This window comes from Oryctolagus cuniculus, chromosome 5 (assembly GCF_051225735.1).
Source record: "Oryctolagus cuniculus isolate XC-2025 breed Fujian yellow rabbit chromosome 5, ASM5122573v1, whole genome shotgun sequence".
NCBI classification, from domain to species: domain Eukaryota; kingdom Metazoa; phylum Chordata; class Mammalia; order Lagomorpha; family Leporidae; genus Oryctolagus; species Oryctolagus cuniculus.
Window position 1 is genome coordinate 54420040 of NC_142871.1, and position 11777 is coordinate 54431816.

Sequence of the window (11777 nt, forward strand, 5' to 3'; positions counted from 1 at the left end):
AATTGTAATATCACAGTTAGGCTCTGGTCTTGTACCTGTAGTTTGTCATCATGTTTCATGTTAATCATGTTTCATGATAATAGCTTTCTCAAAGTAAGAGACATAGACTGTCAGCGATATAAAGTGTGAGTCACAATGTAAACACAGTTCCTCTTTCTAAAGCACAATTCCACTCTGTGATTTAAAGAGAATTTACATATATACACATAAACCAACATGGGTATATTATACAGTACAATTCAATTTTCCATTATGTCTGATAAACTTAAAACCATAAAAGTTTTATTCTGGTTATGCTTTGGACAGTGTCCCAGATCACCAGTTAGCGTCAATTTACCTTCCTATGGTCTGAATGTTTGTGTCTCCTAAGAGTCACATATTGAAATCCTAACCACCAAAGGGATGGTATTAAGGGAGGAGGCTTGAAAGGTAATTTGATCATGAGGGCTGAGCCTTTAAGAATGAGATTAATGCCCTTACAAGAGATGCCCAAGGAAACTTATTTGCCTTTGCCACCACATGAGGACACAGTGGGAAGTCAGCAGCCTGCAACCTGGAAAAAGGCCCTCACTAGAACACAACCAGACTAATTTCAGACTTCCCAGCCTCCAGAACTGTGGGATTTATTATTAGCCACCCAGTCTATTATTATTATAGGAACCCAAACAGAAAAAAAAATACACCACACCTAGGGGTACACAAAAAATTTTGGAATCTATTTTTTTTTTTTTTGACAGGCAGAGTTAGAGAGTGAGAGAGAGAGAGAGAGAGAGAGAGAGAGAAAGGTCTTCCTTCCCTTGGTTCACCCCCCAAATGGCCAGTACCGCCGGCGCTGTGCCAATTCAAAGCCAGGAGCCAGGTGCTTCCTCCTGGTCTCCCATGCAGGTGCAGGGCCCAAGCACTTGGGCCATCTTCCACTGCCCTCTCGGGCCACAGCAGAGAGCTAGACTAGAAGAGGAGTAACTGGGACAGAATCCAGTGCCCCAACTGGGACTAGAACCCAGGGTGCCGGTGCCGCAGGCAAAAGATTAGCCAAGTGAGCCGGGGCGCGAGCTGGAATCTATTTTAAAATCAGAAGGAAATAAGTGAATTTTTGAGTTGAAAAAAATGTTTCAATATATGATAATATAGTTGTCTTTTTATCAATACATCATAGATATATATGTGTGTGTGATGTGTGTGAACATCAATAGATATCCATAGACACATACACATCACATACATATATTTATTATTCCTATTGAGAGTTAGAAAATGATACATGAAGTCAAAAGTGGCTGGAGTCCACAAAAGTTGTGATTTAGTCCTGTCTCCAGGAGCTTATTTTCAGGGTGTACAGTGAACATGTGAAAAGCTTTGAATTTTAAGCACGATATTATTTTCAATTGGTTGTTTTTGAGAGATCAGATCTTCAGATTCTGATGGAATGAATTTTTTTGAAGTTTATTCAGGAATTTTTACCCACTTTTTCTTTTTTTTTTAAGATTTATTTTATTTATTTGCAAGTCAGAGTTACAGAGATAGAGGGAGAAACAGGGAGATCGTCCATCTGCTGGTTCACGCCACAGATGGCCACTATGGCCAGGGCTGGTTCAGGAGCTTCTTCCCGATTTCCCATGTGGGTGCAGAGGCCCAAGCACTTGGGTCATCTTCTACCGCTTTTCCCAGGCCATTAGCAGGGAGCTGCATTAGAACTGTAGTAACCAGGACTCTAACCGGCACCCATATGGAATGCTGGCTTTGCAGGATGTGACTTCACTGCTATTCCACAGCGCCAGCACCAGAAATGAATTTCACGTGTTAAAAGTCTGTGCATCCCTGAAAGGCAGTGGGATAGATTCACAGAACAAGGACTCCTGCTATCTATGGCAACAATCCCTTGCTCACTCATAAACCATTGCTTCTGCCCTCCGATACCATGATGAATATTGACAGAGACCAACAGACCTTCTCGAATGAGTCTTTGTGCTCAATAATAAAATCTTAGAAGTTGGACAGACAATTGGGCTTACTGAGCCCGCCCCTCACACAGTGAAGAGGAGCTTTGCCACCACTTAGCATTAGTTTGAACACATCGTGGCATTGCACTTGAGAACTTCAAAGCAGTTTCTCCATGCATGGTTGTCTTGTAAAGAAACTCTAAAGGTGGGGAAATACAGAGATACAGGTTGCTTTTGATAGAGTAGGAGGATGTCCAAGTGAGTATACCACTCAACACCATGAGTCAGCGACGAGGACGAGCTACAGATTTTGGGCGGTGCCCACGAGAATCATGGTTGTCTCATCATCCCCAGGGTTAAGTTCCAAGCCATCTTCCACCACCTTGTGGAGAGTGCTGTAGTGTTGCTGACTTTGGTGGAAGGAATGCAGCTGTGAGGCAGCCTCCCAGGCAGCAAAAGAGGGCATAGGAAAGACCTCGGGCCTCTTGTTTTCAAAAAAGCATTTCAGGTTCCTCTCGCTCAACTTGGTGGCATACTCCAGAAACGTATTTTCCAACTGCTCCTTCTCCTTTTGTGCATACGTCTTCCAAAAGCTCAGCTGAAGGTGGCTGACTTTAGATCGGCAGCGAGCATAACACGTAGTGAGCAGTGAGAAGAAAGACGCTGAGCAAATCAGGCACCATCCTAAAATCTAGGAAGAAAGAAACATGGAGGACACAGAAAAGCAAAGTCACTTCTCAGAAAGCCGGGATGTCGCTTAGGAAGCGTATAGTTAAATTAATTCCACGTGCCTCTTTTGATATCATTCATCTTAATTTTTAAACACTTTTCTAACAGTCAAAATAAAGTTGGAGTTTACCTGAGCTCTTTTCTACTACCCAATATTTCAGTGTATAAAGAAATAACCAAAAGGAAGGCAAGAGGAAAAAGAATACATTATCAAAAATTAGATAAGGCAAGCTATCAAATAACATTACCTGTCAAAGGAAAGAATTCTGCATCTGAGTAAATGTGATCATTTGAGCAAATGACCAGTTCTTTAGCCAGGTGTACTTAGGCATTGATAAATATATAAGCAAGGGTATTCCAGAAAGTTCATGGAAATGATAGCATGAAAAAATGTGTATTTCAAAAAGTTTTGCACCAAAATAAACATATCCTGTAATTCCATTTTCTAAGAATTTTTTGAAGTATGCTTCTATATGGCCAGTGGCTGAACTTTCCCGAATGACTTTGTTTGCACAGAGCAGCAGACCCTGCCATGACACAAACATCATTACTCACTATCCACAGAGGCAGAGAAGTCAATAAGGAAGCTGAAGATATAAAAACTCAAAGCTTGTGTAAGAACTGGAAAAATATTAGAACTGTTCCAAGTCATGAGGATTATTTGTTCAGAATTTTGACAATTGGAAAAAACAAATTCCTCTCTGAGTTTAAGTAGTTCAGCTGTTCCTTCTGAATTTTTAAATGCAATAGTTTTTTGGTTTGGTTTTTTTTTTTTTTTTTTTTTGGATGTGAGAGAGAAAGACAAGGTCTTCCTTTACTGTTGGTTCACCCTCCAATGGCCGCAGTGGCCAGTGCACCGCGTTGATCCAAAGGCAGGAGCCAGGTGCTTCTCCTGGTCTCCCATGCGGGTGCAGGGCCCAAGGACTTGGGCCATCCTCCACTGCCTTCCCGGGCCATAGCAGAGAGCTGGCCTGGAAGAGGGGCAACCGGGACAGAATCCGGTGCCCCGACCGGGACTAGAACCCGAGGTGCCGGCGCCGCAGGTGGAGGATTAGCCCATTGAGCTGCGGCACCGACCAAAAGCAATAGTCTTAATAGGTCTAGGTCAATGTACCTTCCAAGTTTTTTCATTGTTCTAATTATGTATTTTATGATTGGAATTCATTTTACATTTGGACAGCATCTCTTTCACAGTGTATTCTGACATTTAGTTTAAGTGACTCTTAGTATTCCTCAGCAGATGGACCTATTTAAAAATAGCAACAATAATCTCCAAATGAACTCATTCACACCATAAAAGAGCTGCAAATAAGGTTTAGCTCCATTGTTCTGAACCTGTGTCTCATATGTGCAGTTATTGGGAAAGGTCTGTAGATGGCCACCACTTGGGTTAAATCCCAGCTTTTCCTTCACTATGATAGTTATCTGTGCCTCAGTTTTAAAATGTGGGTTATTCAACTCAACAGGTGATTTTGAGGATCCAGTGAAATGAGGCAGGAGTCACATGTGTGTTGCATAAGTATTAGCTATTATCACATGCAACTCTTTTTCAAATGTATACACATTTATGTTAAAGCTTTACTTAATAACTCATAATACCTCTCTGTACTTATGACTGAGGAACAAATATCATATGGAAATCCTCATATTTACCTTGTATCATTTCTGAGCTTGTGGGTGCTCACCTCAGACCTTCCTTTTTGCTTTATCTTCTCCCTTCCTCTCTGACACAGCTGGGCCTTCTGTAGACCACTTCATCTGAGTATCAGAGCCAATTTTAACTGAGACTGTTTGATCAACATTCCCCTGGGCATGACATTAGCCTTGATCTGCCTTCACCAAAGAACTAAGCACTGGATCATCTTGTTTTTCTTCTCAGTTTACAGTACTCACAGTCAAACTAGAGCATGATGGATGCTCCCACCCTAGCCCTTGATTGTGTTAATCTTGCATAAGTCTCCTCTTTCAAATACTGATGCTTTGTTCACCAGCTTGGAACAGCTACTGTGTACCAGAAGTTAATATGCCCATTTCTGTCCATTATTTCTAAGCTTTCCAACAGCTCTCCAAGGTAGGTGGTATGAGGCCCAGTGAAGAGAAACCTGGAGCTCAGAGAGGTGAAACCACTAGCTCTAGGTCACATATTTGGTGATTGATAGTATCAGGATTCCATCCCAAGGCCAGCTCCAAGGCTGAACTCTTTCTACCACTCCTTTCCACCTTCCTTAAGAATAGAGAGTCAGTCAGGTGGATTTCTTGTTTCTCTGTCTCATCCGTGGATGAATGCATTTTTTCCACCCCACCCACACGCTCAACTGTTGGTCTGGACTTTACGTTGCCTCTCGACTATGTGAATCTCTGTGGTCAGCACCGGCTGTTGCAACAACTAACCTTGTCCACATTCTTTATGCATTCTCCTATAGGAATCAGCCCCAGGTCCTTTATATTCTGCTGAAAAATCACAAGGTCAGTGTGTTCAGTCTAAGCTATGGCAGGATGAGCATGATTCCTTGTGCCTGTGTTTAGAGAAGGAAAACTCATACAGTAAGTGTTGGACCTGACAGTGACTGAATGGAGCTTGGTGCCTGAGGACATAAACCATAAGTCATTCATTCTATCATGCTATTGTAATGAATACCTCCCTTCAATAAAAACAGCAGACATTTAGGAGCCTAATGTATTTTCTCTAAGATATGCTTTATGCATTACACAAAAAGATTTTGTTTGAAAACTTTTTTGGAGCTTATCAATTTATGGGAAGAATTTGACTCTATTTTCAACCAGCTTTGGAATGTATGATTTCAAAAACAGACTTTGTCTCAATGTGTTGTTATAAAGGCAAATCCTATTAAAAGGCAAAACAATACTATTCTCTGTGCATTTATTCTGAAGCAAATATTATTCCTGACAAATTGTGGATCACAAATAGGAAGCCAGTCCTTTCCTGAGACTGCGGCAGGGAGGATGATGACACATTTCTTCCCTACATCCATCAGGCAAAGCTATGATAGCCTCTGTTAAACAGATTAATGGCCTAAATCTTGAACTTTTTTTTTTTTTTTTTCTTATTTGACAGGTAGAGTTATAGACAGTGAGAGAGACAGAGAGAAAGGTCTTCTTTCCCTTGGTTCACCCCCCAAATGGCCGCTACAGCCAGCACTGTGCCAATCTGAAGCCAGGAGCCAGGTGCTTCCTCCTGGTCTCCCAGTGAGGGTACAGGAGCCCAAACACTTGGGCCATCCTCCACTGCCTTCCCGGGCCACAGCAGAGAGCTGGACTGGAAGAGGAGCAACCAGGACTAGAACCCGGAGCCCATATGGGATGCCGGCACCGCAGGCAGAGGATTAACTAAGTGAGCCACGGCGCCAGCCTCTAAATCTTGATTGAACTTCTAAAGTAATGTAAGAATTTCTTTAGCAGTACAGCACAAAAAGTTTAAGACATAATCACCCCAGAGAATGTGATCACTTGTCACTGAAGGCTATTTACAGACTGCTGATCCCTACTTTATAGGGGAAATTCTTGTCAATTTTGATAATACTTACACACAGCAATAGCAGTTTGAGGAAATCATTCAAGGGAATTTCTACACAAAATTACCCACAACTTTGAAAAGTATTAGATCATTTGATTCAGCTGTATTTTAACAGATCAACATATATCTGTGTTTCTCTGAGAAACCAAATTGAAAATAAATACATGACAGAAAATCACTTTTAATTATGGCTCTGCTATTAGCACTCAGCTTATGATTTAGTATTATGCATTATTTACAAAGTCAACCCAGAAAGCTTGTTTTAAAGTACTTAAGTTCTTACATGTGCATAACCCAGAGAGAATTTCTTTTTGGAAATGCAAAAGATATAATCCAATCAGCAAGTTTACTGCGCCATCCAGCCTTTTAAAAGCTTTCCCTGAGACTATCTTATTGCTGCATCATGTTCCAATTTCCATTTAGGTTCAAAAAATTCTCTGTGTTCTCCTTTCAGCCTCAGCCCTGGCTGAAAAGAAAATGGAGAGAATACTAAAAGTTCACTCTGGGAGAAAAAAGGCAGGCTAGTCCTTTCTTACCTGAGACTGGGCTTGAAGGGACAATTTCAGTTCTTCAGTGTCCGTGGTTTGCATACTAGTTTTGCCACAGGATACTCTGTGAAGTTCTTCCCAGCACTCTTTGGGCTTGCCATCGCAAATAAGTTCCAGGAGTCTCGAACTCTTCGTCCCACTCATGGCACATTCATAAAACGTTCCATTGAGTAAAGCCACAGAGAGCCACATCACAGGAGCCACCAATGAACTGAGAGTGATCTCACCAAGGACATAGAAGAAGCGGCAACTGTCACCCCTAGGAAAGATTTTCCTGGGATTCACACAGCAGCCTGTGAAGAGTTTCCATGACTTGTTGTTCAGAAAGAATCCCAGGATCAGCAGCACCCAGGCAGGAGCAAAGAGGAAAACCAGCCCATAGACCGTATTCTCAGTGCTGCAGGGGCACTTAAAAGCCACAAGTGAAAAGAGACGCTCACTTCCCACGGTCAGCAGGGCCATGAAACTGTAGCCAATAACAGTTTTCTGGTTAAGGAAAAATTTTAAAATGCTCTGAAAAGCGTCCATGTTGGATACACACAAAGAGGGAGAATGTTTTGCCCTTGTTATTGACACAGCCGCTGTGGCAGTGGCCGAGGGTGGAGCTCTTTCTTCATTAGAAACAACAGTCCTCCTTCTCAGACTGAATTCAGCCAGATAAGGAAACAATGTCATTCCCTAGGAATGAGTATTTCCCAACAGTGTGCAGATAATGCCTCCTACTGGTGAACGTGGGGCCAAGAGAATTAGAAGCAATTCAAAGTGCACAGGCTCCATTTTTATATTATTTTCATGTGGCTTGGTTGGAAAAACCAGACAGAAACTCTCACTCATACAAATGACAGTCTAGAAGTTTTCCAGTGGGAGTAATCAGCATTGGCAGAAGGGGTTTCAGCCAATTGACTGAAGCCAAGTTGAATCTAAACCAGCTTTTCATGATAGTATTTTTCAATTGCTGTATAACTTAAGATTTGGAAAATAGGTATTAATTTTGTATCTTCTTGAACTGAGCAGCGTTAGAGACTTGAACCGTATTTCAGGAGTTGTGACATTTGAAACTTATATGGGAAAGTTTACAGAATGTATGAGTTTTGAAAAAAACAAAAGGAATTGGATTCTCATCATTTCTTTCTTAGACTACCACAGTAACCTCTTGGCTAACATCTCTGCTTTTGACCTCATTCCCAAATCTGCCCCCAACCCTAAATCCATCTTGCATGCTGACACAGATGAGATCCTCTAATACAGAATCCGACTCCGTGTAAGCCTGTCAACACTGTTGGGGCTTCTCACCACCCATAACTTGATGGGTGTAGACCTCTCCTGAACCCCATCATGGTGTTTCATGCCGTGACATGTTCCTACTACTGAGAATGTTTCTGCTGCCCTCCGCCACACAGACACACTCACCTCATCTACCTTGCAAATGTTTTCTCAATATTTATGTAATCTGGGTCTAAACATAGTGTCAAACACAGAATGAATGCTCATTCAATTTTTTTTTTTCAAAACAAATGGCTATCGACCCCCTACTGTGTACCAGATACTGCACTAGACAGACCCTGCTCAGTAAGTAGGTGTTGAACGAATGAATGAAGAACATCTTAGTACTTAGAATTATAAATAACATAAGAAGATTGTTTCCGTATCTCTCCTACACAGCTCTTAATTTTAAAAATTAAACTAATTAAGGCTTTTAAAAGATGACAACATACCAAGCTGACAAATTTCATTAGTAAACTTCAAAGCCCAGGCCTGTGTGTTTTGTGAAAAGAAATTGCCTTGGACTAGGAGCCAAGGAGCTAAGTTATGATATGGGCTTGGCTGTGTTGTTTTACTTGTTGAACACCAGTTTACTCATTAATGAAACTTGGGAAACTATGATTTTTTTTTTCTTTATCTACCTGATAAAATTCTTCAAGCCCTGTAAAATAGCATTTTTTTTGAGAAGTTACTTTGTCACTCATTTTTGTACTTCCCACCACTACCTATTGCTCCTCCCCAGAGACTTACATTCCATTTCCCAAAACACAGCCCTGGTCTAATCTGCCTGTAGCATCCTCTGGTTTGACCATTACCTTTCTACCTTGGACATGAGTCCCTAAATCCCTAGTTGTTCTGGATCAGTATGACAAGTATCATTCCAATATGTTGATGGTTAACAATATTTTAATATATTGTTCTCCAAAAGGGTATCTGTTTTTTAAAAAGTTTTTTTAACACCTTAAGGCATCTTTCATAAACTTTAATGTTTCCGTAGAAAGTTAGTCCTTTAGGATGTTTCATAAAATCATAGGATCAGTAGAGTGCAAATCTAACTGTGAACCCAGATCTGAGTGTTTAACCATTGTGCTGCAATGCCTGCAACATGGTATATGGTTGCCCTATTAATATATTCGGGTCTAAACCAAGTTTTAGTATAAAATGACTTCTCTTTATCAGGTTGCTTTCAAGATGTACTTGGGAATTACACCAACTGTGACCTGTAACAACTCAAGCAGAAATGAATTTTCCCTGATTCTGGACAAGAATCCTATGGCAGAGTTTGTGGAAGAGCTCCCTGCTGGGCGATCTTCTCTGTGCTACTGCAATTTACTCTGTGGGATTATCAGAGGTGCCCTGGAAATGGTAAAAAACACACTTCATTTGTCTGGTGTATTGGTTATATAGTGCTATGTAGTAGCAAAATACAGTAGTTTAAAACTCAGCTTCAGAGGATCAGAAATCTAGGAGCAGCTTAGTGGTACTTGTGGTTCAGAGCCTCTCACAGCTTCATACATATGCAAATTTTGGCCTTGGTAGCAGCCTCTGAAGATCTGACTAAAGCTGAACAATCTACTCACTCACATAGCCTCAGTACCTTGCTGGTAGCTGGTTAGTGGTTGAATTGGGTGCCTTGCCACATAGACCTCTTTGTAGATCTAATCATAACAGAGCAGCTTGTGCTGCCAACCCTGTGCAATGTGGGAGGGGACTGCCTGAGGGAGTAAATAACAGGAAGTGAGGGTGGGTCATTGTAGGCCATTTTGGTAGCTGGCTTCCACACTTGAATTATTCATTGGTTTAACTAAGACAATTATTAGCATCTGTTAAGTGTCAGGTGCTGAGCATGACACAGTTGCTGTCAGAGTCTTCTGTCTACTGGAAATGTCAGATGTGTAAATAAGAATAATGAAGGGCTATGAGAGGACCTGGGGTGGAAAAACTTCCTACAGAAACTCTGAATTGGCTTTTGAAGGAAAAATAGGGGTAAGGTGAAGATCTTTGGTAAGGGGAGACAGGAGAAAATCATATTTTAGGTAGAAACAATATTTCATTCAAGGAAGAAAGAATTTGAATTAGTTCATCATGACTGACAGGTAGATAGAAAAAGAGATCGTCATGAGAAAAGAGATTTAAATTTTATACAGAAGCATGAAAAAAGAAGAAATTTGCATGACAACTGTGAGAATTCAGACTTTTATATAAAAAGTAACAGGCCATCTAGGTTAGATAACAGGGGCATGATATCTTGAAATCTGTTTTAGAATTTTTATTCCTTTGTCAACCAAGTGAAGTTTACAAGAGAGAAAAAGGTTGGGAGGAGAGAAGAAGCTGTTGATGCTAACCTGAAGTAAAACAAGAAGAAAATCCTCACAAGTAGAAGTGGAGAAAAAAGATCCATTTCAACAATACTACGAAGGTAGACAAATAAGAAGACTAGGTTATGAGTTGGCTGAAAGGGAAAAGATTGAGACAAAGATTCAAGAATGACTTTAAGATTTCTGAGCAACCTGTGGAGAAAGCTGTATTATTAAACAAGAAAGCAAAACCAGAGGAAGTACATTTGAGATTGGAAGAGGCAAGTGAGAAGAATTTTGATTCTGTTGTATTTGAAGTGTCTAACATGCACTCAAGTAAGGATATCCATTAAGTAGCTGTTTATGACATGTCTGAGCTCACAGGAAGATGAGCACTGAAGAGACACTAAATCTGGCAAAGAAGTCCTGGGAGAATTTGCAGAATAAGAGGAAAAAGGAATAACAGAACACCAAGAAGTAATAAAATATCATGAGTAGGTTAAACCCAGAACACAAAGGCTGCAAAAGATACTAAGAGGAATTAACTACAGTTAGGGAAAATTCCAGGAAAGAATGGAACCACAGAAACCAGGCAGGACAGTGATTTAAAAAGAGGAATGGTCAGCAAAATGAAGCACAGCGGAGACCTTAATAATAATTATTATTTTCAGGGACCAAAAGATCAGGGAGGGCCTTGACAAAAGCTGTTTAGGGAAAGTGGAGGGAAAAGACCACAATCTGGGGTTGACTGATGAGTCAACAACAGCTTAGGAAGAGGAACTGGGAAACAAAGTCTGTTTTTCCAGAGGCTTAGTTATTAAGATAGTTTCTGTTATGTTATATATTAATGTTAGCCGTCACAAAACACACCGAACACGGGAGTAAGGGAAAGGGTTTATTGGGGAACACCCAACAGACCAGAGTGAAGGGGCAGCAAAGGGAAAGAGAGAAAGAAAGTATAAGACAGAGGAGAGGAGATAGTGAGGAGAGAAGATAAAGAGACAAGCCAAGAGAGCAGCAGAGAAGCAAGAGAGAAGAACCAAGAGAGAAGAGAGACCAGAGAAGGAGGCTAGAGAGAAGAACCAAGAGAGCATGTGTTCAGGAACAGGCCCTTTTAAAACTTCGCCGGAGGGCGGGCAGGGAAGCAGGAGCAGTGAATCCTATTAGGATGGGGGTGGAGCTTGACCACAGAGGTTGGGTCATGTGGCCACCTGGCTGAAACTGTGCCAGTTTCCTAACAGTTGCCTCCACATAAGCAATCACACTCTAAACATGTACTGACTTACCCAATAATGGGGCATGCATGTAACTTTTAATAAATTGTGATTATTAGGAGAGAGTAGAGGGGCAGCTAACACGAAGTCTAAAACAGCAGAAATAACATATTCATAGAGATCCTCCATGCTTCTACTCTACCTTTATTTAGTCTTATCCTACAACCAGTGACCATGAGATCAAGAAAGGG

The 11777-nt window shown here is 41.0% G+C and overlaps 2 protein-coding genes across 5 annotated transcripts in view; one reads left to right on the plus strand and one right to left on the minus strand.

The window, feature by feature from the left end:
- TRAPPC3L (trafficking protein particle complex subunit 3L) overlaps positions 1 to 11777 on the plus strand; it is a 72024-nt gene that overhangs the window by 58722 nt on the left and 1525 nt on the right. For all 4 annotated transcript variants that reach the window (XM_002714745.6, XM_089333758.1, XM_089333760.1 and 1 more), the window contains exon 6: positions 9195 to 9380. In XM_002714745.6, coding sequence (XP_002714791.1) covers positions 9195 to 9380 — 186 coding nt within the window. The remainder of the gene's footprint in view (positions 1 to 9194; positions 9381 to 11777) is intronic.
- Positions 1466 to 9198, minus strand: CALHM5 (calcium homeostasis modulator family member 5). The gene is made up of 2 exons (XM_002714736.5): positions 6741 to 9198; positions 1466 to 2631 (listed from the first exon to the last, which is right to left on the minus strand). The coding sequence occupies exons 1-2, from the start codon at positions 7425 to 7427 to the stop codon at positions 2242 to 2244; spliced, it is 1077 nt and encodes a 358-aa protein (XP_002714782.4). The 5' UTR covers positions 7428 to 9198; the 3' UTR covers positions 1466 to 2241.